Source organism: Oryctolagus cuniculus, chromosome 11 (assembly GCF_964237555.1).
Source record: "Oryctolagus cuniculus chromosome 11, mOryCun1.1, whole genome shotgun sequence".
Lineage (NCBI taxonomy): Eukaryota > Metazoa > Chordata > Mammalia > Lagomorpha > Leporidae > Oryctolagus > Oryctolagus cuniculus.
This window is the reverse complement of record NC_091442.1, coordinates 55,804,224-55,827,463: the sequence shown is the minus strand read 5'-3', so window position 1 is coordinate 55,827,463 and position 23,240 is coordinate 55,804,224. Positions and strand designations below refer to the sequence as shown.

The 23,240-nt window shown below is 51.6% G+C and overlaps 1 protein-coding gene across 3 annotated transcripts in view; it reads left to right on the top strand.

The window, feature by feature from the left end:
• LOC100347647 (keratin, type II cytoskeletal 73) overlaps positions 1-17,217 on the top strand; it is a 99,481-nt gene extending 82,264 nt beyond the window's left edge. The window contains exons 1-9 of one of the 3 annotated variants that reach the window (XM_002711119.5): positions 7,895-8,409; positions 9,687-9,901; positions 10,987-11,047; positions 11,459-11,554; positions 12,457-12,621; positions 14,482-14,607; positions 14,947-15,167; positions 16,024-16,058; positions 16,698-17,217. In XM_002711119.5, coding sequence (XP_002711165.2) covers positions 7,963-8,409; positions 9,687-9,901; positions 10,987-11,047; positions 11,459-11,554; positions 12,457-12,621; positions 14,482-14,607; positions 14,947-15,167; positions 16,024-16,058; positions 16,698-16,939 — 1,608 coding nt within the window. In that variant the 5' untranslated portion in view covers positions 7,895-7,962 and the 3' untranslated portion in view covers positions 16,940-17,217. Of the gene's footprint in view, positions 1-7,894; positions 8,410-9,686; positions 9,902-10,986; positions 11,048-11,458; positions 11,555-12,456; positions 12,622-14,481; positions 14,608-14,946; positions 15,168-16,023; positions 16,059-16,697 lie in introns of those variants that run through there. The other 2 variants (XM_070052277.1, XM_070052276.1) reach the window with 2 other exon arrangements.
• The last annotated feature ends 6,023 nt before the right edge of the window (positions 17,218-23,240 follow it).

Below are 23,240 nucleotides of genomic sequence, written 5' to 3'. Positions count from 1 at the left end.
GGGTCTTTGGTGATTCCCTATGAATTTTAGGACTGCTTTTTCTAATTTTGTGAAGAATGTCATTGGTATTTTGAAAGAGATTGCATTGAATCTGTAGATTGCTTTTGGTAGTATAGACATGTTAATGACACTGATTCTTCCAATCCATGAGCAAAGAATATCTTTCTATTTCTTTGTGTCCTTGATGATTTCTTTCATCAATGTTTGGTAATTTTCATTGTACAGAGCTTTCATCTCTCTGGATAGAGTTATTCCTAAATATTTGATTTTTTTTTGTGGCTATCTTGAATGGGATTTCTTTCTTGATTTTTCTTTCAGAGAGTTCCCTCATTAGTGAATAAAAAACTACTGCTTTTTCTATCTATTTATTTTGTAACTTGCAACATTACTGAACTTGTTTATCACTTCTCAACAGTTTTTGGTGGAGTGTTTAGCTTTTTCCACGTATAGCATCATGTTACCTGCAAACATGGGGCTTTAGACTGTCCCCTTTTCCAGTTCTGATGCCTTTATTTCTTTCTTCTGCCTCATTGCTCTGGCTAAAACTCCAGTACTATATTGGATTAGAGTGGCAAAAGTGGACATCCTTCTCTTCTTGTTCCAGATCTGTGGGGAGGCGCTTTCCCCATGGAGTATTAGATGGATATTGGCTGTTGGTTTGTGATACGTGGCCTTTGCAATTTTGAGGTATGTTCTTCCTGTACCTAATTTGTGAATGGTTATCATGAAGAAGTGTTGAATCCTATGGAGTGATTTCTCTGCATCTGTTGAGTGGCCATACAATTTTCTATCTTTATTCTGTTGATGTACTTTATGATGCATATTGATTTGTGACTGTTGAACCCCCCACCCACCTCTGGGATAAATCCCACTTGATCCTGATGTATAATCTTTTCCTGTGATTTTGGAGTTGGTTTGTGAGTATTTTGTTGAGAATCTTTGAGTCTCTGTTCATTAAGGATCTAAGTCTATAGTTTCCTTTTCGTGTCATTTCTTTGTTTGATTTTGGTATCAAAGTGATGCCAGCCTCAAAGAAAGAGTTTGGCAGAGTTTCCATCTTGCTCAATATTTTCAAATAGTTTGAAAGGTATTGGAATTCAATCCTCTTTAAATGTTTTGTGGAATTCAGTAGCGAAGCCATCAAGTCCTAGACTTTTCCTTGATGGAAGACTTTTGATAACTGCTTCAATCTCATTGCTTGTTATGGGGCTGTTTAGATCGTCTATATTTTCTTGATTTAACCTTAGTAGATTATATGAATCTAACAATTTATCCATTTTTTTCAAGGCTTTCCAGTTTATTAGCATATAATCCCTCCTAACAGTTTTTTAGGATCTTTTGTATTTCAGTGCTGTCAGTTGTAATATCTCTTTTTTTTATCTTTAATTTTATTCGTTTGAGTTTTGTTTTCTTTCTTTTTTTTTTTTTTCTATGACAGTCTGGCTAGAGGCTTATCCATCCTGTTTATTTTCTAAAAAACCCCAGCTTTTTGCTTTGTTATCTTTTTCCCCCTAACTTTCTGTTTCATTAATTTCTTCTCTGATCCTTACTATTTCTCACCTTCTGCTAATTTTGGGTTTGGTTTGTTCTGTTTTTTTTTTCTAAGTCTTTGAGATGCATCATTTGATCTGTTATTTGAGACATTTCTCTTTTTAAAATGTAAAAACTTAATGCTATAAACTTGCCTCTAAATATTGCTTTTGCTAAATCCCATAGGTTTTGATACGTTGTGTTTTCATTTTCATTTATTTCAAGAAAGTTTTTGATTTCCTTTTTATTTTCTTCAATGACCCTTTGATCATTCAGTAGCATATTGTTTAGTTCCCATGTATTTATGAGTGCTCTACTGTTCTTATTGTTGATCTCTAGCTTTATTCCTTTGTGATGTGAGAAGATATGTGGTATGACTTCAATATTTTTAAATTTACCGAGACTTGATTTGTGGCCTGATGTATGGTCTGTCCTAGAAAATGTTCCACGTGCTGGCAAGAAGAATGTATAGCTGTGACTGTTGTGTGAAATGTATTGTAGCTGCCTGTTCAATAGTGTGTTTCAACTCTGACATATCTTTATTGATGTTCTGCCTGGATGATCTGCCGTGGATGAAAGTGAGGCATTGAAATCACCCACTGTTATTAAAATGGAGTCTATCTCTCCTTTTAGGTTAATAGTATTTGCTGTATATATCTAGATGTTCTTCTGTTGGGTGCAAATATATATTTATGGTTGTTGTGTCTTCTTGCTGAATCAAACCTTTTATCAACATATAACTTTTTTGTATCTTCTTACAGGTTTTGATTCAGTCTGTCTTACCTGACATGAGGATAGCTATCCCTGCTCATTTTTGGTTTTCCTTAACCGTGTATATATTTTTCCAGCCCTTCATTTCCAGTCTCTGTGTATCTTTGTTTGTGAAGTAAGTTTCTGGTAGGCAGACTATAGTGGAGTCTTGGCTTTTGTTAATCAAGTTGGCCAACTTAAGTCTTTTGGCTGGAGAATTCAATCCATTTACATTCAAAGTTAGCTTTGGTAGATAAGAGCTACACAAACATACACAGACACACACACATACACACTCATCTACAATATATCACACACACACACTCGTCTACATATATTCCCCCCACCCCAGGACACAACTGTGGATCATCCTCCTGGAGACAGTGTGTGGGTGACGTGGGTCCATGGGCCTCCCCCTCCCCAGGGATGAGGCGAACGCGTCCCGGGGGCTGCACTGCCTGCCACGTCTGGCAGCGGGTTTGCAGAGGTGGTGTCGACTCTGGTTCATCGAACGGGGCTGGCGGCTCCCACCTGCCTCTCCTCTGCGCTTCTCCAGTAACCTTCATGGGAAATACATTCTGTCTGGGAACTTTCAAAATATTCATTGACCACACAGACCTTGACTGTTGTTCACCCTGCAACACACACACATGCACACTCATACACACACACACTCATACACACTCACACACTCATACAAACCATGCACACATATACTGACACACACACTCTCACATACACACTCACACACATGCTCACATCCACACTCCACACAGATACTGAACACCCACTCATACACACTCCACACAGATACTGACACACATACTCATACACACTCACACACTCACACACACTTACATACTCCACACACATGCACATTCACACTCTCGGTCCCAGGGGCCCAGCTGTGCCCTTGGTGTCCCGAGCTTTGCTGGGGAAGTGAACCTCCTCATTTCCTCGTCATGAGCTCTGTCCTGAGCCAGCCGGCGAGGGAAGACAGGGACAGGGTGGGCAACGCTGCAGCCTTGGAGCAACCCCCCCCCCCCCCCGGCTTGCTTCCTTCATTCCACAAGCCTCTGGGAAACGCTGCACTTGGCACTAGCAACAAAAGGCGACCGTGACCTCCTCAGTCTCCTGGGAAGGCAGGCAAGTGACAGTGCTGAGTGAAGTGGGAATGCCGCCTGCCAGGGACAAGGAACCCCGTGGGGAGGAAGAGGGCAGGGTTTCTTGATGAAGAGCTTTGAAAGCTGCAACATGGGCCCTGACGGATGGACAGACAGACAGATGGATGGACGAGCGTCAGCCGGGGCAAGCAGGGGTGACGGTAGATACTGTGGCTGATGCCACGCATGGCCCCCCGCAGGTGCTCAGCAAATATTGACTGAATGAAGGCAGATTGACAAGAGCCTGGCTCTTTTGAAGAAGTGCAGTCTGGTGGGGCTTGAAGGGGGATGTGGCAGAGAGGTGGGTGGGGCTAGACTACTGGAGATCCCTTCTGGGTGGACCGGACGCCTTGTTCCTGTTCATGTTTAAAAGCGGAAGCCCCCACGTCCTGAGAACCCACTGGGTGCCAGACAAGTCAGCCCTGTGGCTCACACATTGCAAGAGATTTGAACCCCGTGCTGTAGGACTAAGCAGTGAATGATCCAGACGCAGAGTGCGACGGAGCCTGCTCATGCCCACCTTCCCCAGCCCCCTCTCTCCTCTTCCACAGAAGCAGTAATTGAGGTGAGCACGTGGCTACCCACCTAAAGGAGACCTTTCCTAGCCTGATTTGCAAATACCTGTGGCTGGGAAGCTAAGTTCTGGACGTGGAATGACAGCAAGCTCCTATGAGGTAGGATTCCTGAAAATGGGTTCAGGCTCCAGATAAAATCCTCAGAGCCAGTGGTGTGGCGTAGTGGGTAAAGCCGCTGCCTGCAGTGCCAGCATCCCATATGGGCACTGGTTTGAGTCCTGGCTGCTCCACTTCCGATCCAGCTCTCTGCTGTGGCCTGTGATAGCAGTAGAAGATGGCCCAAGTCCTTGGGCCCCTGCACCCATGTGGGAGACTTGGAAGAAGCTCCTGGCTCCTGGCTTAGGATCGGCACAGCTCCAGCCATTGCCACCATCTGGGGAGTGAACCAGAGGATGGACGACCTCTCTCTCTCTCTCTCTGCCTCTCTGCTTCTCTGCCTCTCCTTCTCTCTCTGTGTAACTCTGACTTTCAAATAAATAAATACATCTTTAAAAAAAGTTGTGAGACAAGGTGATTTTGTTTTGTTTTGCCGATGGCTGTGCAGTCCCTCCCGCTGCACTGGCGCTGTCTTTCCTGTGGAGTGATGCGTCTGTACTTTTATAACGCTGGTGATTTTCTGTCTGGTCGTTCTGGTATTTGTTTAGGGAGGAGTACTGAAGTCCCTAAATATTGTGGATTTGTCTCTTCTTTCATTTCTATCTGTTTTTGCCTCTCTTACATTGTGGCTCGGTTGTTTGGTGTTTATGCCTTGGGAATGTTATGTCTTCTTGCTGAACTGTCTGTTTTATCATCATGTGCTGTCTCTCTGTCTCATCAGCTTCTCAGCTTTGAAGTTTACTTTATCTGATTTTAATACGGCCGCTCCTGTTTTCTTTTGATTCATGTTCACATGAGGCATCTTGTTCTGTCCTTTTGCTTTCCACTTGCACATATCATTATATCCGAGGGGACTTTTTCTGTAGGAAGCAGATAGTTGGCTCGTGGGGCTGAGTAATCTGATAATCTCTGACTTCTCATTGGTATATTTAGATCATTTATATTTAGTGTAATTATTGACATGTTAGGGCTTACGCCTGCTGCTGACATTTTTGTTTGATATTTATTATCTTTGTTTTTCATTTCTATTTCCCCCTACCTTCCTGTGGGTTACTTGAACATTTGTAAGAAGCAATTTTGACTTCTGTATGTGTTTTTGCATTTATGTCCTTGTATAGCATTTTCATTGCTGCTAGGTATTTCATTCTGTGTACATAATACAGATTTACTGCCACCCTCCTTTTACTCATGCAAGTGAAAGGAAGAACACTTAACTCCACATCCTTTTTCCCTTTCCCATTTATAATTTCTTAAATATTTCCTTTAAATACACCCAGAATCGCATCAGACTCTGCTATAATTTTTGCTTAAGCCACCACCAAGCATAATTTAGAAAATTCAAGAGCAGAATGTCTATCGTGGGGGCTGGTATTGTGGGTGAAGCCATGACCTGCGTCTCCAGCATCCCCTATGGGTGTCGGTTTGCATCCCGGCTGCTGCTCCACTTTCCGATCCAGTTCCCTGATGATGGCCTGGGAAGAGCAGCAGAAGATGACCCAGGTGTTTCAGCCCCTGCCACCCATGTGGGAGACCCCAGTGAAGCTCCTGGCTCCTGACTATGGCCTGGCCCAGCCTTGGCTACTGGAGCCATCTGGGGAGTGAACTAGCAGATGGCAGATCTCTCTGTCTCTCCCTGTCTATCTCTGTGGCCCTTACTTTCAAATAAATAAACAATTAAATGAATCTTTTTTTAAAAAAAATCTATTGTACTTGCCCATTTTTAAAAACTAACATGTTTTCCTTTTTGATTCTGTAATTTTTTTTTTAATTTTATCTATTTATTTGAAAGGCAGAATTAGAGAGAGGCAGAGGCAGAGAGAGAGAGAGAGAGAAAGGTCTTCCATCTGCTGGTTCACTTCCCAATTGGCAGCAACAGCCCGAGCTACGCCGATCTGAAGCCAGCAGCCAAGAGCTTCTTCCAGGTCTCCCACATGGGTGCTGTGGCCCAAGGACTTGGGCCATCTTCCACTGCTTTCCCAGGCCATAGCAGAGAGCTGGATGGGAAGTGGAGCAGCTGGGACTCGAACCGGTGCCCATATGGGATGCCGGCACTGCAGGCGGCAGCTTTATCTGCTATGCCACAGCACTGGCACCAGTTTTCATAACTTTGAATATATCCCTTGATGTGGATTCCTTTGGATTTATCCTGTTTGGGGTTTGCTCAGCTTCTTCATTCTATAGGTTTATGTCAGCTACCAAATTCGGGACTTTTTTCCTGTCCTTTTTGATTTGATCAGCCAATCTTCCCTCCTTTCCTTCTAGAACATTCTGAGGGCATGACCATTAGGTTATAGCCTCACATGAACCTGAGGCTCAGTTCATTAAAAATTTTTTTTTTCAGGCTGCAGCTGTCACATAAGGGCGGGGCTGTGTTCTGGTACGTGTGTGTGTTGAGTGGTTTTGTTGTGTGACACACACCGAGAAGGCTACAGCAGCAGCTGGTGGTGTGACCCTGTGAGCTCAGCACTGCACGTGTGCGCTGACGTGCTGCGGCGCTGTGCTCTCTCTGTTGCTCTGTTGTGACTCCTGCTGTCCCGGCCTCCCGTTCGGCCAGGGTTTGCTGTGGTCCCTTTAACTCTGCCGATAAGCATGACTGCAGTGGCTGTCATCCTGGGCATCACATTTTGCAGGTCTAACTCTTCCACTTGGTTCCTCCTGATAGCTTCTGTATCTTTGCTGGGACTTCCTAAGTTGCCGTCTGTTTAGCACATTAATGAGCTCGGCAGGTTCTCCTTGGATGCTTTGAAATCTTTGCCAATAATTCTAACATTTTTTTAAAAAAGATTTATTTACTTATTTGAGAGAGAGAAAGAGAGAGAGAGAGAGAGAGGTCTTCCATCCGATGGTTCACTCCCCAGATGGCCGCAACAGCAAAAGCTACGCTGATCTGAAGCCAGGAACCAGGAGCTTCTTCCAAGTCTCTCACGTGGGTGCAGGGGCCCAAGGACCTAGGCCATGTTCTACTGTTATCCCAGGCTACAGCCCTCATGTGCACGGCTTCCATTTTTTTTTGCATCAAAATGAGCTCTCTTTTGATTCCATTTGCCCACGATCTTTTTGTACCTGCATGTCTGAGCCTCACGCCTCATCTCGGCTCCTCTCCAGGAACGCCAAGCAGAAGGAATGAGCTCAGTGTGCAAAGTGCGCTCTCAATGCTGCTCAGCCCTGCACCTGTGCCAGCCACCGTGACGATGGACCCGGCTGTTAGCTCCAGGTTAAGAGTGGCGCAGAGGGATGGGTGGTACAGGACAGGGGAGTCGGTGTGCACTGGGGGACAATGAGCAGGGTAGCCAGGCTGGCACGAGGGAGCAGGGGACTTGCCCAGGGGGCTCAGCACAGGGAACACAGCCTGAGAGCCATCCCAGGAGGCCTGGGAAGCCAGACCAGGACGATCTCTTCCTAACCACATAAAAGCCACCCAGCAGGGCTCTGCACCAGCCCATCTGATGCCTGCCTGCATGGTCCTGAGATTTCTCACGGATGGCACTGGCAATTAGAGGTTCCTCCCCCGCCTGAGCACCCCCACAGTCCCAGCCTCTCCCCCCTCCCTGGGGAAGGACTACTGGGGCTGCGACAAACCTCCCAACCAGGCTAATTACTCATGTCAGTGAGATAAGACTCAATTACAGGAGCAAGGCTTGCAAGCCCAGCACTTCAGGGGTTTTCAAGTTATTTACCCAGTGCCTCTGATTTTGCTGGGGAAAAAATGATTTCTCGCTCCCAGGCACACTGAACCCATCAATTAGAGCGGTGGCTCCCTCTTGAGCCCTATATAGCCGGAGCCTGAGATCAGAGGCAGGCTGACTGCATCACAGTGAGCGCCTACCCCAGCCCTCTGCCTCCCCGTCATGAGTCGCCAGTTTACCTGCAAGCCCGTGTCCGCCGCCAAGGGGGGCTTCAGCGGCTGCTCGGCCGTGCTCTCCGGGGGCAGCTCTTCCTCCTTCCGGGCAGGGGGCAAAGGGCTCAGTGGGGGCTTCGGCAGCCGGAGCCTCTACAGCCTGGGGGGCGCCCGGAGTATCTCCTTCAATGTAGCCAGTGGCAGCGGGCGGGCTGGGGGCTATGGGTTTGGCCGGAGCCGGCCCAGCGGCTTTGCAGGCAGCATGTTTGGCAGTGTGGCCGTGGGGTCCGCGGGTCCGTCCATCTTCCCGCCGGGGGGCATCCACCAGGTGACCGTCAACAAGAGCCTGCTGGCCCCCCTCCACGTGGAGCTGGACCCTGAGATCCAGCGGGTGCGCGCCCAGGAGCGGGAGCAGATCAAGGCACTGAACAACAAGTTCGCCTCCTTCATCGACAAGGTGGGAGCCGTAGGGCTTGCAGCTGCACCTTTCCAGCCCCCGGAGGGGTGGGGGTGGGGTGGGGATGCTATCTGAAGCACAGGAAGGCGGGTGTGGCCCAGGCGTAGCAGGTGGACCAAGCCCTGGATGCCAAGGGAGCTGCAGAGCTTAGTCCGGGAGCAGGCATAGGAGATGGACAGAATGGCCTGGGAGGTGTCAAAGCCAAGCAGAGCAGAGGCCCCTTGGCAGCCCGGAGTATCTAGATAACTGGGGGACACCCCTACTCCCTCGTGGGACTCCAACCTCAGTCCGCGGCACTCTTGAGCGGTAAGGCCAGGCAGGCAGGGGCCACGTGCACCAGGGCGATGGTTCTCAGACATGGTCCCGAACCAGCGGCACCAGCATCCCCAGAACCCTTAGTGGACATGCGCTTTCTTGGCCCCAGCCCAGAATGTCTGTATCAGAGACCTTGGTGCGGGACCCTCACGGAGATGATGGTAAACTCTCAGGTTTGGGAACCACTGAGGAACAAGGTGGCCAAAGGTCTTGGAAAGTAGAGACTTCCTGAGCTGTGCAGAGCGGGGGAGGCTCCCCAGGAAGGACCTCTGAGCTAGGGTATTGAAGCATGAGTAGGAGTTTTCCAAATGCAGATGAGAGAAAGGCAGTCTGGGGAGAGAGAGCGTGTGTACCATGGTAGAACTTGCCTGGGGAGGGCACCTCAGTTCTTGCACGTTGGGTGAATGGGGAGAGAGAGGAGGAGCAGCCAGCAGCCAGGCTCTTCACAAAGATAAGGAACTTGAACTTGACCCTGCAGGTGAGGTGGAGCCACCCCAGGATTTGAAGGCAGGGAAGAAGGATATTGTCAGATTGCAATAATTGTATTGTAAGAATGCTTGGTCTCCCCCCTGGGATAAGGCTCTGAGATAATGCAGATTCTGACCTGGATTCCGGGTCTCCCATGTGGGTGTAGGGGCCCAAGGACTTGGGCCATCCTCTACTGCTTTCTCAGGTGCATTAGCAGGGAGCTGTATCGGAAGTGGAGCAGCTGGGACTCGAACTGGCGCCCCTATGGGATGCTGGCACTGCAGGGGGAGGCTTTCCCCGCTATGCCACAGCGCTGGCCCCGAGGTCTTGATCTTGACAGATCTAGAAGGAAATGAGCTTTGGGGCTGCTCGTGGAGTGAGGACCTCCGACAAAATCCTGCGGCATAGGCAGGCAACAGTTCCTGTCTTGGGACAGAAACCTCCTCCCCTTTCTCCCCGTTGACCCACTGCCTGCGGTGTGCCTTGGGTCCCAGGTGCGCTTCCTGGAGCAGCAGAACCAGGTGCTGGAGACCAAGTGGGCGCTGCTGCAGCAGCTGGACCTGAACAACTGCAGGAACAACCTGGAGCCCATCTTCGAGGGCTACATCAGCAGCCTGCAGAGGCAGCTGGAGACGCTGTCTGGGGACCGGGTGAGGCTGGACTCGGAGCTGAGGACCATGCGTGACGTGGTGGAGGACTACAAGAAGCGGTGAGCGGGGAGAGGGCAGCCAGGCTGGCCGCCTCCTGGGGCTGGGCTTTCCCAGCAGACACCAGGGCATTGGCCTCTGGCCACAGATGGGCAATGGGAGCCAGGCGGGCTGGATGGTGGCCAGGTAGCTGCGTGGGCAGTGTCAGGGCTGTCCCTGCAGGTGATCCACCTCTCTCCACCGCCCACCCAAGGGGCCTGTGTGTGCACCACGGCCCCTCGCTCCTCAGCTGCCTGCCACCTGTGCCCCGGGTTCAGGGAACCCCCCAGCACGGTTCCCATAGGGCTTTAGGTCTTGGACACATGGCCATGCTCCTTGTTCTTGTCTTGAGGATAGTTCTGGCTTCCCTGGAATGCCTGCCTCGGCGTGGAGTGGAGACGTTGGAAGGGACACCAGACTGCGGGGAGCAGGATGAACCTTATCTCTCCGCTGGCATCCCAGGAAACCCCCCTGCCTGGCCGTCCAGTCCCTGGGCCTGGGAGGGGTGGGGAAGGGCCTCCCGCCCCACCCACACCACTGCCCAAACAGTCCTTGAAGGCTGGCACAAGGACACAGACTTACACCACGTTCAGCTGTCGGAGGGGCCTCTCTCTCCTTGCACTGTGAGAACACACGTGCACACACACATGCACACACGCACCCACACTCACACACATTCACAACACACATACACACATGCACAAATGGACACACACATGCACACACACATGTATGCGCAATGCACATACACACAAGGATATACACACATACACACGTACACACAAAACATTCACACACATACACACATGCATATGCACATACAGACACATACACATACACACACATGGATATACACACGCACACATACAAATGCACACTCAATACATGCACACAATACACACATGCACACACATACATACACACATGTGTACATGCACATACACACAAGGATATACACACATACACACATACACATGCATACACACATACATTCACACACATACATGGATACACACATGCACGCACACACATACACACATGTACATGCAGACACACACATGCATGTACACACATGCGCACCACGCTCAGTCTGACGCTTCTCCTCCAGGTATGAAGAGGAGATAAACAAGCGCACGACTGCTGAGAATGAGTTCGTGGTGCTCAAGAAGGTGAGCAGGGTTCACGGCCGGAAGCCAGAAGAGCCTACGGCTGGGCGGGCTGGGGATGGCTGGGGGCGTCTGGACCTTAGCTCGCTTTGGGAGGGGCCGCCGTTCGACCTTCCAGCTCTGGCAAATGTCCGTGGCTGCTGCAGATCCTGAGTGCGGAGCCTCCAGCCGTGTGCGCCCTGCCTGGCAGCAGGGAGGGCCCCACACCTGCTCCCTGAGAAATAGAGGCAGGAGGAGCCCAGGACATCCCAGGGATGGGGCCAAGGGCTCACCACGAGCCCTGGCTGGGCGGCCGGTCCTCGCCCCTGGGGCTTGAGTCTGCTTCCCTGGGGAGCAGCCGCAGGTTGGGCGCTGGCACGGCCGTGCCGGGGAGGGGCCTGTTTGGGTGATGTCGGGGCGCTGGCATCTCCCTAGGATGTGGATGCTGCGTACCTGAGCAAGGTGGAGCTGCAGGCCAAGGTGGACGCCCTGGACAGAGAAACCAAGTTCTTCAAGTGCCTGTATGAGGGGGTAAGATGCCCCAGCCCCCTCCTGTGAGGTCAGACCTGTGATGGGCGGCTACTTACTGTAGGAGCCCGAGGGGCTGCCATCACAGGGGTGCTGGGAGCTGTGTAGACTGAAGCTGAAAGTGGCAATGTGCCTGAACCCTCTGCATCCCTGCCAGTCTCTGGAAGTCAGTTCCCACTGAACTCCAGCCAGACAGTCTTTTTTAAAAAAAGATTTATTTATTTATTTGAAAGGCAGAGTTATGGCCACAGTGGCCGGAGCTGGGCAGATCCAAAGCCAGGAACCAGGAGCTTCCTCCAGGTCTCCCATGTGGGTACAGGAGCCCAACAACTTGGCCATCTTCCACTGCTTTCCCAGCCCATAGCAGAGAGCTGGATCGGAAGTGGAGCAGCTGGGACTCGAACTGGCATCCATATGGGATGCCGGCATTGTGGGTGGTGGTTTTACCCACTATGCCACAGCGCTGGCCCCAGCCAAATATATTCTTCTTGCTGTTTGCTTGTTTCCTGGGGTCTTGAGCAGGCATCTGCGGGGGAGAATGTGTGTGGAGGTCCCCCCCCCCCCACCCCGCCATGAACATCTGGCTTCAGGCTTCAGCCTGTGGCTGGGCGTGTGTGGGTTCCTGAGCTTAGTGTCCCCTCCAGGGTGGCCACTCACCCCCTCTTGTCCTGTCTCAGGGACCAACATGGAGGCTGCTTTCCTCTGGGGCCGCTTTAGATCCATTGGCAGTGTTTTGGTGTGGGATTGGCCCCTCTGGGGCAGTGTACTCTGTTCTCACCAGCTTCAGGGAATCTGGCTCTGCCTGGGGTGGTCCTGGGCCACCTGGTGAGGAGGGGCCAATCACCTTAGCACCTTCCTTGTTTCCTGAAGCCATGTCACAATTCCGCACTTCCCCCTGTCCCCAGGAGATCGCCCAGATGCAGTCCCACATCAGCGACACGTCCGTGGTGCTGTCCATGGACAACAACCGTAACCTGGACCTGGACAGCATCATCAACGAGGTGCGCGCCCAGTACGAGGACATCGCCCAGAGAAGCAAGGTGGAGGCCGAGGCACTGTACCAGACCAAGGTGAGGCGGCCCAGCTCCCCAGGGTCAGCGGTGCCGAGGGGCCTCCGGGCCCAGTGTCTGTCTGGTCTGAACCATCAGGAGGGAGGAGGAAGCCCAGATCTGTCCTTGTGGCTCATTCCCGCGGCAGCCCCATGGGCATGCGCAGGACTGAGAGCCAGCGACTGTGGGGCGGAGTCTGGATGAGCCATGGCGGAGTCTGGGGCGGGGGTGGGGCAGGCGGTAGACACATACGCCGAGTCAGCATCTCAACTCCGCCAGGAACCTTAGTAAGCGAGGGGGCTCTGCGGGGTGGCCTGGAGTCAGGTGGTCCCTACCTTTTCATCGATGTCCAGCTGCGAGGACCAAGGGGGCACCCAAGACGTGGAGACCTCCACTGGGCACTGGGCGGGGCCGGGCGCTCCAAGTAATCTGCCTTTCCCATGCCTTTTTCCTTTTCCCTAATTGCTTCTTGCTGTTTATCTGGATCTTTCTCAAGGGAAATCCACACTCTTGGGAGATCTTATCTCTCCCTCCCCAGCCTCCGGCCTGGAGACAGATTTGGCCTGTAGCTGGGGAGGAGGTGACTCCGCTGAGGCCCAGGAGACAACGCAGGCCCAGCCTGGGCCCCAGATCCTCATAGGATGGTACCGGGAGCCAGGGCTGGGAGTGCCTTGTGGCCATGGTACTCTGGGTTGTCACCAGCCCCTTGCTTCCTGGGCTGTTCTCCCCTCCCCCCACGAGCTCTTTCCAGAGGAAACAGGCCAGGTCTGCTCAGACGGGGGTGTTGCACCCCTTGCTGTCTGGGCTTATCCATACCCCCGCTTCTCCCACTAAGAGCAAGACTGACCAAGCAAGAGTGCCCCTGAGAGCAAGAGTGCCCCTGAGAGCAAACACAAGGAGTCGAGACAGAAGCCCCGCCCACTGCACCCAGCCCCACCCCACCCTGCCCTCCACAAGTCTCTCAGGAAACCTGCACCTGTGGCCAAGCTTCCAGGGACAGACGGGGCCTGGCCAAAGCTGTACCTGTTCTGTGCACCTTCTAAGCCAAATTCTGGGGTAGAACTGTCAGTGGGTGACATCACAGGCAGGAGGAGCTGAAAACAAGCAAATGACTTGAAGTTCATGGGGGGCATTCCAGCAGCACCTTGACTTGAGAGCCAAACGCTTGCCCCCATGAGACATTTTTTGGGCCCCAACCAGGTGGCATGCTAGGCACTGGTGATTCAGAAATAAAAGTCCCCTGCCATCCCTTCATTCTGAGTCTGCCAAGGGAGACAAAAGTGTGCAATCACAGTACAGTGAGGTAAGACCTATGGACTGGCAATGGATGCACACTTGCATCTAGCCAAGGGATCAGGGAAGGCTTCCTGGAGGAAGTGGCTCTGGATGGGTTGGAGCCGGCCAGGGGAAAAGGCAGGCAGGATAGGGGAGTTTCCAGGTTGGGGGGGTGCTCATGCAAAGACTCAGAGACGGGAGACCACATGGGACATTTGGGGGAGCCGAGGGACTGTTTGGCACAACTGGGGAGACAGGCAGGTTGGGCAGGGGCAGTGAGAACTGAGCATCTTGTTCCCTTCTATGAGTTTGAATTTGACCTTGAGTTTGAAGAGCTGTAGGCAACGGCATCCTCACTGGAGCTGTGTTACAAAGTTGCAGCACAGAGAACAGGAGACTTTGAGCAGTCTCAAGCCAAATAGACAACCCCAAGGCAACCAAACTCAACAGACAAATGGTTGACCAGGAGGCTGTGGACAGGCTTGGTGGAGACAAGGACCTCTCCCCACCTCTGCCACGCCCCCAAGCCAGAGTCCAGCCTCGGAGCTGGGCGGGGTGCAGTCCAACCTCAACTCAATGCCACTGCTTCGGCCCCTCTGTCCCCAGTTCCAGGAGCTGCAGCTGGCGGCCGGCCGGCACGGGGACGACCTCAAGCACACCAAGAACGAGATCTCGGAGCTGACCCGGCTTACCCAAAGGCTGCGCTCGGAGATCGAGAGCGTGAAGAAGCAGGTGAAAGGCTGGGGAGGCTCCTGACTCACTCCCAAGGCAGGGGAGATGCGCTTAGCACAGCCCCTGGCCCTCCTCCTTCTCGGGATCCTCCAGCCCAGAATCTCCGGCTCATCCCCCGCACTCAGCTCCCATCCCGAGCCTGGAGCAATCGCAGTGCCTTTTCACAAAGCCGAAGGGCTCCAGAGACCAAGCCTCCAGCGGGGACCCCCTCACCGTGGCTGTGGCTGTGGCTGTGGCTGTGGCTGTGGCTGTATCTCTGCTCTAGAGATTGGGGCAAAACAGGCAGGTCTAGCCCCAGGGAGCTCATGGTGGGCAGGGAATTCTTCCTTCTGCCCTCAGTGTGGCAACCTGGAGACGGCTGTGGCGGACGCCGAGCAGCGAGGTGACTGCGCCCTCAAGGACGCCCGGGCCAAGCTGGACGAGCTGGAGGCCGCCCTGCAGCAGGCCAAGGAGGAGCTGGCCCGGATGCTGCGTGAGCACCAGGAGCTGATGAGCGTGAAGCTGGCACTGGACATCGAGATCGCCACCTACCGCAAGCTGCTGGAGGGCGAGGAGTGCAGGTGCGGGGTGGAGGGGCCGGAAGCACTTTGGCAATCCTCAGAGTCCATCTCGAGGGGCAGGTTGTGGGGCCTGGAGCCACCTGCCGTTGGCCGGGGACACAGCCTGAAGCAGCAACCACTTAGATAATGGGGCAGCAGTGTCCTCCTTTGCAGATGACAGAGTCTCAATGACACCACTCAGACACCCACCCATATCCTCCATATTAATTGTGATGCAAGAGGACCCAGGCTCTGAGTCTCTGGGCAGGAGGCATTCAGCCAAAGACAAATTAAGTCATTTTATTGGTAGTATCTTTGCTTGCATTGCTACTTTTTTTTTTTTTTCCTTTGGAGAGGCATTTCTGGCTCCCTATTTACCCTGGCAATACAAGGCTTCCTTATAAGAGAAATGCAGTTTGGTGATAAAAGGCACAGCTCATTAAACGCTAGCTCTAGCACGTGGATGTTCCATGTGGTCACAGCAGCGTTTGGAAGGCGCTACGGGAGGCACTGGCCTCCGAGGAACCTTGCGCCAGCCGAGCACCATGTTGCTACTGACACCCAAAGAGGGAAAGCACCCTGAAGTCCCCTTGTTAGCTCCTGGTCCTGGGTTTGCTTGGGCACCAGCTGCACTGATTGCGGCAGTGGGTTTAAGAGAAACCCCGCAGGAGGGACCCCACAACACCCAGGAGTGGAGTGGAGGGCGGGGCTCCAGCGTTGTGGGCAGGTGGGAGGGGATGTGTGGGGGAGAGGCCTAATGTGGCAGGTGCATCTGGCCAGCAGCTTGGCTCCTGGAGACCAGGCAGGGCCAGCTGATGATTTCTGGGATGGTGTCCAGGCTGGGGTGGGGACTTACCGTGCTTTTCTCTCTGTGCAGAATGTCTGGAGAATACACCAACTCCGTGAGCATTTGTGAGTATTTCACACCTCTGAAGGAATTTCCTTTAGGCAATCAACAAACACAAAGGGAGTGAGTGGGTGTGCCCGCGGGACAGCCTGGGCTCCGCCTGGTGGACCCTTATGGTGACATATGAGGGCACTTTAGAAAGTGTGTGGGAAAATAGAATTCAAAAGTATGTTCATTTTGGTGCAAAAAATTGAAATTCTGGCCAAGATTTATTTTTTATAGTTGGCATTTTTTGAAGACGCCCCCCCATCCCTGCTCCCATGGGAGACCTGCAGCCTCCCCATTCAGAGGGGACTCAGCCTCCCCACCTTGGCCTCGTCCCAGAAATCCCAGCATGCATGGCGGAGGCTCCGGGTGCCACCTCTCCCCCAGCTTCCTGCAGCAAGATGCTGTGAGCACAGAGGGTCCCACATCCTCCCTGAAAACAGAGACCTGCTTTGTGGCTTCGGGGGGCCCAGGCTGTTTCTCCTGGCATTTGAGATGCTCAGGACAGAAGCAGATGTCACCAACCCCAAGTTCATGGGCATTTGTGAAGTGTTTGCTTAAGAGGTGACATTTGAGCTTGGACTGGGAAGGTGAGGGGGGACCCAGGGTCACTGCTGCTCAGGACACCCACTCACCATGCCTTTCTCCACCCTCCACAGCAGTCGTCAGCAGTTCTACAGCTGGGACTGTGGGCACAGGGCCCAGCTATGGGTTCGGCAGTGCTGGCACCTACAGCTACCGGCCAGGCACCCTCGGGAGCTACAATATGCTGTCAGGGGGCTGCGTCACTGGCAGTGGGAACTGCAGCCCCCGTGCGGAGGTCAAGGCCAAGCTGGGTGGTGCAGGCGAATTCAGGGACACCCCAGCGAAGACCTCAGCCCCCAAGAAAACCACAAGATAAAGCACAGCCACTTCCCCAGCGGGCATTAGGGAGTTATTTGGCTGTGTGCTCCCTGGCCACGTGCTGTCTCCTGGGACAGCACCCCCAGCTCAGATCAGACACTTGCTTGTAGGCTGCACCTCATGCGGCCACCACTCACTCTTCAGCATGGAGTCCCCCTTGTCGCTGGTCCTATCAGTCAAGGGATTTGTACTCTGAGTCCGTGAGTTCATGTCCTGGTTCAGCCTTCACACCCCTGCTTTCCATGTCTCACCAATAAACTGGGAAACTCACGCAGAGCCAGACTGTGTCTCTCTCCTAAGGAAACTCTCATCTCTGGCCCATGTGGAGTGGCCAATGGGTGGGAACCTGGGGTGTCCAGTGTCCAGTCTGCTCCACAGAGCCCCAGAGTGTCTTTGGATCTGAGCGAGAGGTCCTCCATAGACGGACCCCACTGTCCCCTCCACTGGGTTTCTGATATCCGGGGCTCACCCCTCTCTCCAACCCCAGCAGGTGCACCTTCCACCCATGCTTCTCCTGGGCCTGTGTTCTAGTGAACGCACGCTCCGTTAAGGACACTGCGTGTTATCAGCAGGCAGGAGAAGCCAATCCTTGTCTGGTGGCAAGATTTAGAACTGCTCAGGAGCCAGTTTTAGAAAAGCTGGGGCTGGAGCTGCATCTGCCCTGCGCCTGCTTCCTGTTCCCCAAGAAAGGACCCAGGAGTAGATTCCTCTTTAAGGCAACAGCTGCTGCTCTCTTGAGCCTCACAGACTTCCCACTGAATTGCGTGTGGATGAGCATGTGTATGTGTGTGTGCATGTATGAATATGCCGTGTGTTCGTGTGTGTGTGTGTGAGAGAGAAAGAGAGAGAGAGAGAGAGGCCATCCCTGTCATCTGTCTGCTCCAACAAACAGATGCTCAGAGATTTCCCCTAAGTCCCCATGCCAGGACACCACAGGATGCAAAAGCCAGTGAGAGGCAAGAGCTCCAGCCTCAGGGTGTGCTTCCGTGCTGCATCAGAGTGGGGTCCATGGCTTCTGGTCCAGAGGTAGACTCTGCAAGGACTGGAGGACCATGAACAAAGCTTCCAGCCCCTTCTGGACTTCCTCTCTTTGACTATAAAACAGGCAGAAGTGGTATACCCAGGTGCCTGGTGAGCTCAAACAAGACAGCAGAGGCTGCCCTATGCAGTTCCTGGCACGGAATTGATGTTTAGTGATATTAGTGGAGGGACCAACGCTGTGGCATAGCAGGTAAAGCTCCCGCCTGCAGTACCGGCAACCAATATGGGCTCCGATTCATGTCTTGGCTGCTCAACTTCTGATCCAGCCCTCTGCTATGTCCTATGTCCTGGGAAAGCAGTAGAAGATGGTCCAGGTTCATGGGCCCCTGCACCCGCGTGGGAGACCCAGAAAAGGCTCCTGGCTCCTTGCTTTGGATTGGCGCAGCTCCAGCCATTGTGGCCAATTGGGGAGTGAACCAGCAGATGGAAAACCTCTCTCTCTCTCTCTCTCTGCCTCTCCTTCTCTCTCTGTGTAACTCTGACTTTCAAATAAATAAACAAATCTTTAAAAAAAAATTAGTGGGGACAGAAGCTTGTCTTCCATCTTTGTGGCTCAAAAACTTAAGTCGCTCACTGGAAGAAGCTTATAGCTGCTGCCAAAGCATTTCCTGAAATCCACACTTGAAGTGGCCCCTGCCTTTGTCATTTTCTCTTCACTGTAGCAAATTCCTGACAAGAGCCACTTAAGAAGGGCGGAGGCTTATTTTGGCTCATGGTTTTGGAGGTTCACAGTCCAAGATCAGGTGGCCCCACTGGGCTGGCACCTGACCAGTGGGTGGTGGCAACCTCCAGAGGGTGCTGGGTGCTGTGACATGTGCAGGGGAAGGGCTGGGTGACCCAGAGAGAAACGGCCAGACCAAACTCAGCCTCTGTAACTAAGCCACTCCCAAGAACCACCTTTGGGGGGTTTCTGCCCACTGAGCCCACCTCCAGCCTTCATCCTTCATCCATCAACCGTGAGTGTTAATCCATCAACCACTTGGGGACCCAGCCTTTAACACATGGGACTTCGGGAGCCACCCAAACTAATATCGAAGTCATAACAATACCCATAAACAGTCCGTTTATTTCCCAAGGGAGGCTGATAGAGTAAGCGGACTTGGGAGTCTGCGCTTGGACCAGTGGAAGAGAGCAGCTCAACAAATGCTTACCGGGTGTCCTTCTTGTGCGCGGCATGTGCTGGTGCTTGGGACGCAGGGACAAAGACACCTGCGCAAGGCCCTAACAGAGACAACCACAACAGGCATAGCTGCAGCCTGTGCACTATCAGTAACAAAAGGCCACCCCACACAAGCAGCCATTGTTGTTCCTAGTGTCACAAATGAGGAGTCCTTTGCAAGAGCAAAAAACTGGGTTAAAGAGCTTCAGAGGTAGGGGCCGGCACTGTGGTGTCGCGGGTAAAACCACCATCTGTAGTGCCGGCATCCCATATGGGCACTGTTCAAGACCCGGCTGCTCCATTTCCGATCCAGCTCTCTGCTATGGCCTGGGAAAGCAGTGGAGGATGGCCCAAGTCCTTGGGCCCCTGCACCCACATAAGAAGACCCAGAAGAAGCTCCTGGCTCCTGGCTTTGGATCAGCACAGCTCCAGCTGTTGCAGCCAATTGGGGAGTGAACCAGCAGATGGAAGACTCTCTCTCTCTCTCTCTCTGCCTCTCTATAACTCTGACTTTCAAATAAACAAATAAATCTTAAAAAAAAAAAAGCTTCAGGCGACATATGTCACCTATGCAGGCAACAACAGCTTATTATTCAAGGAGCCATCAGTTAAAATATCGACGGATGTCACTGAAACAGGTCGGGCTATAGCTAAAAAGGATGAAGCCCAGACTCCAGGGGTGAATTCTGCTAGAGGAAGAGGAACAGACCTTACTGGACCTACAGAAGCAACCAGCAGTCGGTAAGGTGGTAACTGGACCTCCAGTTTGAACCAGCTGGAAAATCCTTCTGCTTCCTAAATACCAGTGGGACTGCAGCATTGAACCAGCCCAGTGGGACTTCTGAAAAGGAGAGACAGGGGAGAGTCAAGTTCCTAATATAGCATTATTTGAATGGCTTTGAACTCCGTGATGAATGACATGCCCGGGTCCCCTCAGACCAGTGTTCCAGCAGCAGGCAGGGGAAGCAGCTACTGTGTGTCCCCCTCTCTCATGGTGGTCATTTCTCATCACTGTAGGTGGATACAAATGACTCCCTGGACCCTCAGTTAACCAGCCAGCGTCTCCAAACTGGCAGCGCAGTCATCTGAAAAGAACTTGGAATTTATTGGGACTTTCCAGAAAATGCTTTTTAGGAGATTCGGAGTGTATTAATGCTTGGGTACAGTACTCCAAGCAAAAAGCAATTTTTCTTGGTATCTGTACTGAAATTACATTTGTACTTTTTAATAAATTAACCACAAGAAAAATCTCTGGATGATGGAGGGGGATGAGCACTGGTGGCATCCAAATGACAGCCACTCCTGTTATTTTTTAAAATGGCTAAAAAAAGTCAAATGTAAATCCCATCTTATTTTAGGAAAATGGAAACTGAAAAACATGACTTAGTGGATGATGTTCCCTTCACACATGTGAGCTTTCTTTTTTAAAAAAGATTTATTTATTTATTTATTTATTTAAAAGGCAGAGTTACACAGAGAGAGGAGAGGCGGAGAAAGAGAGAGGTCTTCCATCCACTGGTTCCCTCCCCAGAGGATCGCAATGGCTGGAGCTGGGCCAATCTGAAGCCAGGAGCCAGGAGCTTCTTCTGGGTCTCCCATGCAGGTGCAGGGGCCCAAGGACTTGGGCCATCTTCTACTGCTTTCCCAGGCCACAGCAGAGAGCTGGATCAGAAGTGGAACAGCCGGGACTCGAACCAGTGCCCATATGGAATGCCGGTACTGCAGGCAGCGGCTCTATCAGCTATGCCACAGAGCCAGCCCCTATATGAGCTCTTAAAAAAAAGAAATGAAAGCAGGTGTCTGCGATTTCTATTTATTCCCTGCTGGCTATTACATAGGTCTTGTCTGGGAGCAGGGAGAGAGCTTTTGTTCCCTTTGGGTATAATGTAGCCAATGCAGTAATAATTACGTACATTTGAACTCGGTTACTTTAAATTTGATCTTCCGCTGAACCGTAAATAGGGCACTGCACTGTAGTCTCCCTGTATGTTTATTACTTTTCTGTAACCTTTAAGGAGTGCTTAAAGTGTACAAATGTACAGTTACCAAGACAGCTAATTAGCTTCTCTCCCGCCTTTGAAATGAAAGGCTTTCAGTTGTCCCTCCCTGGGAAGAACCATAATAAGCAATATCCCTGTCATTTGCAACATAATGATTGTGATGTTAGTGACAGTCTTGCAGCCTTGTTTTCCAAAGTTCATTCCATTTTGATCAGTTCAGTATATTGCACTGATTATTCTAGGCAATTTCTTTTTTTTTTTTTTTTAAGATTTATTTATTTATTTGAAAGGCAGAGTTACAGAGAGGCAGAGGCAGAGAGAGAGATTGAGAGAGAGAGAGAGAGAGAGAGGTCTTCCATCCGCTGGTTCACTCCTCAGCTGGCCGCAATGGCCAGAGCTGCATGGATCCAAAGCCAGGAGCCAGAAGCAGAGTGACAGAGAGTAAGAGACCTTTCATCCATCCACTAGTTCACTCCTCAAATGGCTGACAGTGAGGGTCTGGCCAGGCCAAACCAGGAGCTAGGAACTCCATCTGAGTCTCCCTTGTGGGTGCAGGGACCCAAGCAATTGGGCCATCTTTCACTGCTTTCCCAGGCCACAGTAGAGAGCTGGATGGGAAGTGGAGCAGCTGGGACTCGAACTGGCACCCATATGGGATGCCAGCATTGCAGGTGGGAGCTTTATCTGCTATGCCACAATGCTAGCCCTTTTATTTATTTTTTTTTTGAAAGCTGTCATTTACCAAAACGTAGACATTCACATTAGAAAATCCAGAAATAGTGAAAAGTGGAGGAACAACCCCATTTGTACACAATCCTACTTCTTGGTGGCTGTGGAAAACGTGGAGTTTTGGGCCACTCCTTGGCACAGCAAAAGCACCAAGTCTCCCCAGCCCTGGGTGACAGCTCAGCACCACCCTTCTATTTATTTATTTATTAGATTTTAATTTTTTTAAAGATTTATTTATTTTACTTGAAAGTCAGAGTTACACAGAGAGAGAAAGAAAGGCAGAGAGAGAGAGAGGTCTTCCATCCACTGGTTCACTGTCCAATTGGCCACAACTGCCAGAGCTGTGCCAATCCGAAGCCAGGAGCCAGGAGCTTCTTCCGGGTCTCCCATGTGGACGCAGGGGCCCAAGGACCTGGGCCATCTTCTACTGCTTTCCCAGGCCATACCAGAGAGCTGGATCGGAAATGGAGCAGCCGGGTCTTGAACAGTGCCCATATGGGATGCCAGCGCTTCAGGCCAGGGCGTTAACCTGCTGTGCCACAGTGCTGGCCCCTAGCTTTTAATTTTTTATGACTTTGCCAACTTTTTATTTTTTGCATAAATTATATTTATTTTAAAATTCCACTTGCATTAACTTTTTAAAAATTATTTTGTTTAAGGAATACAGCTACATGTGTTTAATATATACAGATTTGGGAACTTGAGGATTCTTCCCCGCTCTCTCTCTCCCACTCACATTCCCGCCCTTTTTTCTCCTCCGTCTGCCTTTCCCTTTCTAATTTTTTATGGAGATCCATTTTTCCAGATAATTTTATTCATTTTTAATTTTTTTAGAGCGGTTGTTGAGTCACAGCAAAAAATAGGGGGGCAGGTATGGAGATTGCCCCTGGCCTCTCCCTGGGGCCAACAAGCCCCACTAGAGCACGCAGTATGTCACATCACATGAGCCCACGTCGGGGGGCCACTCTCACCCAGAGTCCGCAGTTTGGGGCTCACTGATGGTCTTCCAGGTTTTGTGGATTTGGACGACACACTTACGGCGACCCCTGTGCACTGCTGCAGTATCCTGCCCTTCACTGTCCAGCTCTGGCTTCCCAGGGAAATGCTGCTGGCCTGGTCTAGCAATCCAGGGATGGCGTTAGCCTGAGAGCTAATGGGAGTGGTGGCCACCGGAACCTGAGGTGGCACAGCCAGCCGCCGCCAGGAGCAGGTGCAACAAGGGTTCCTTCTCGCAGCCCTCAGCCGCCTTTGATGCCACACGTCTGTCCCTACAGCATCTGTGATAAGGGTGATCCCAGGGTGGAGGAATCCTGATTGGTCATGCCAGCCGAGCCTTCAGGGGAGATAAGGATGCCATCCTTCCTGTTCCC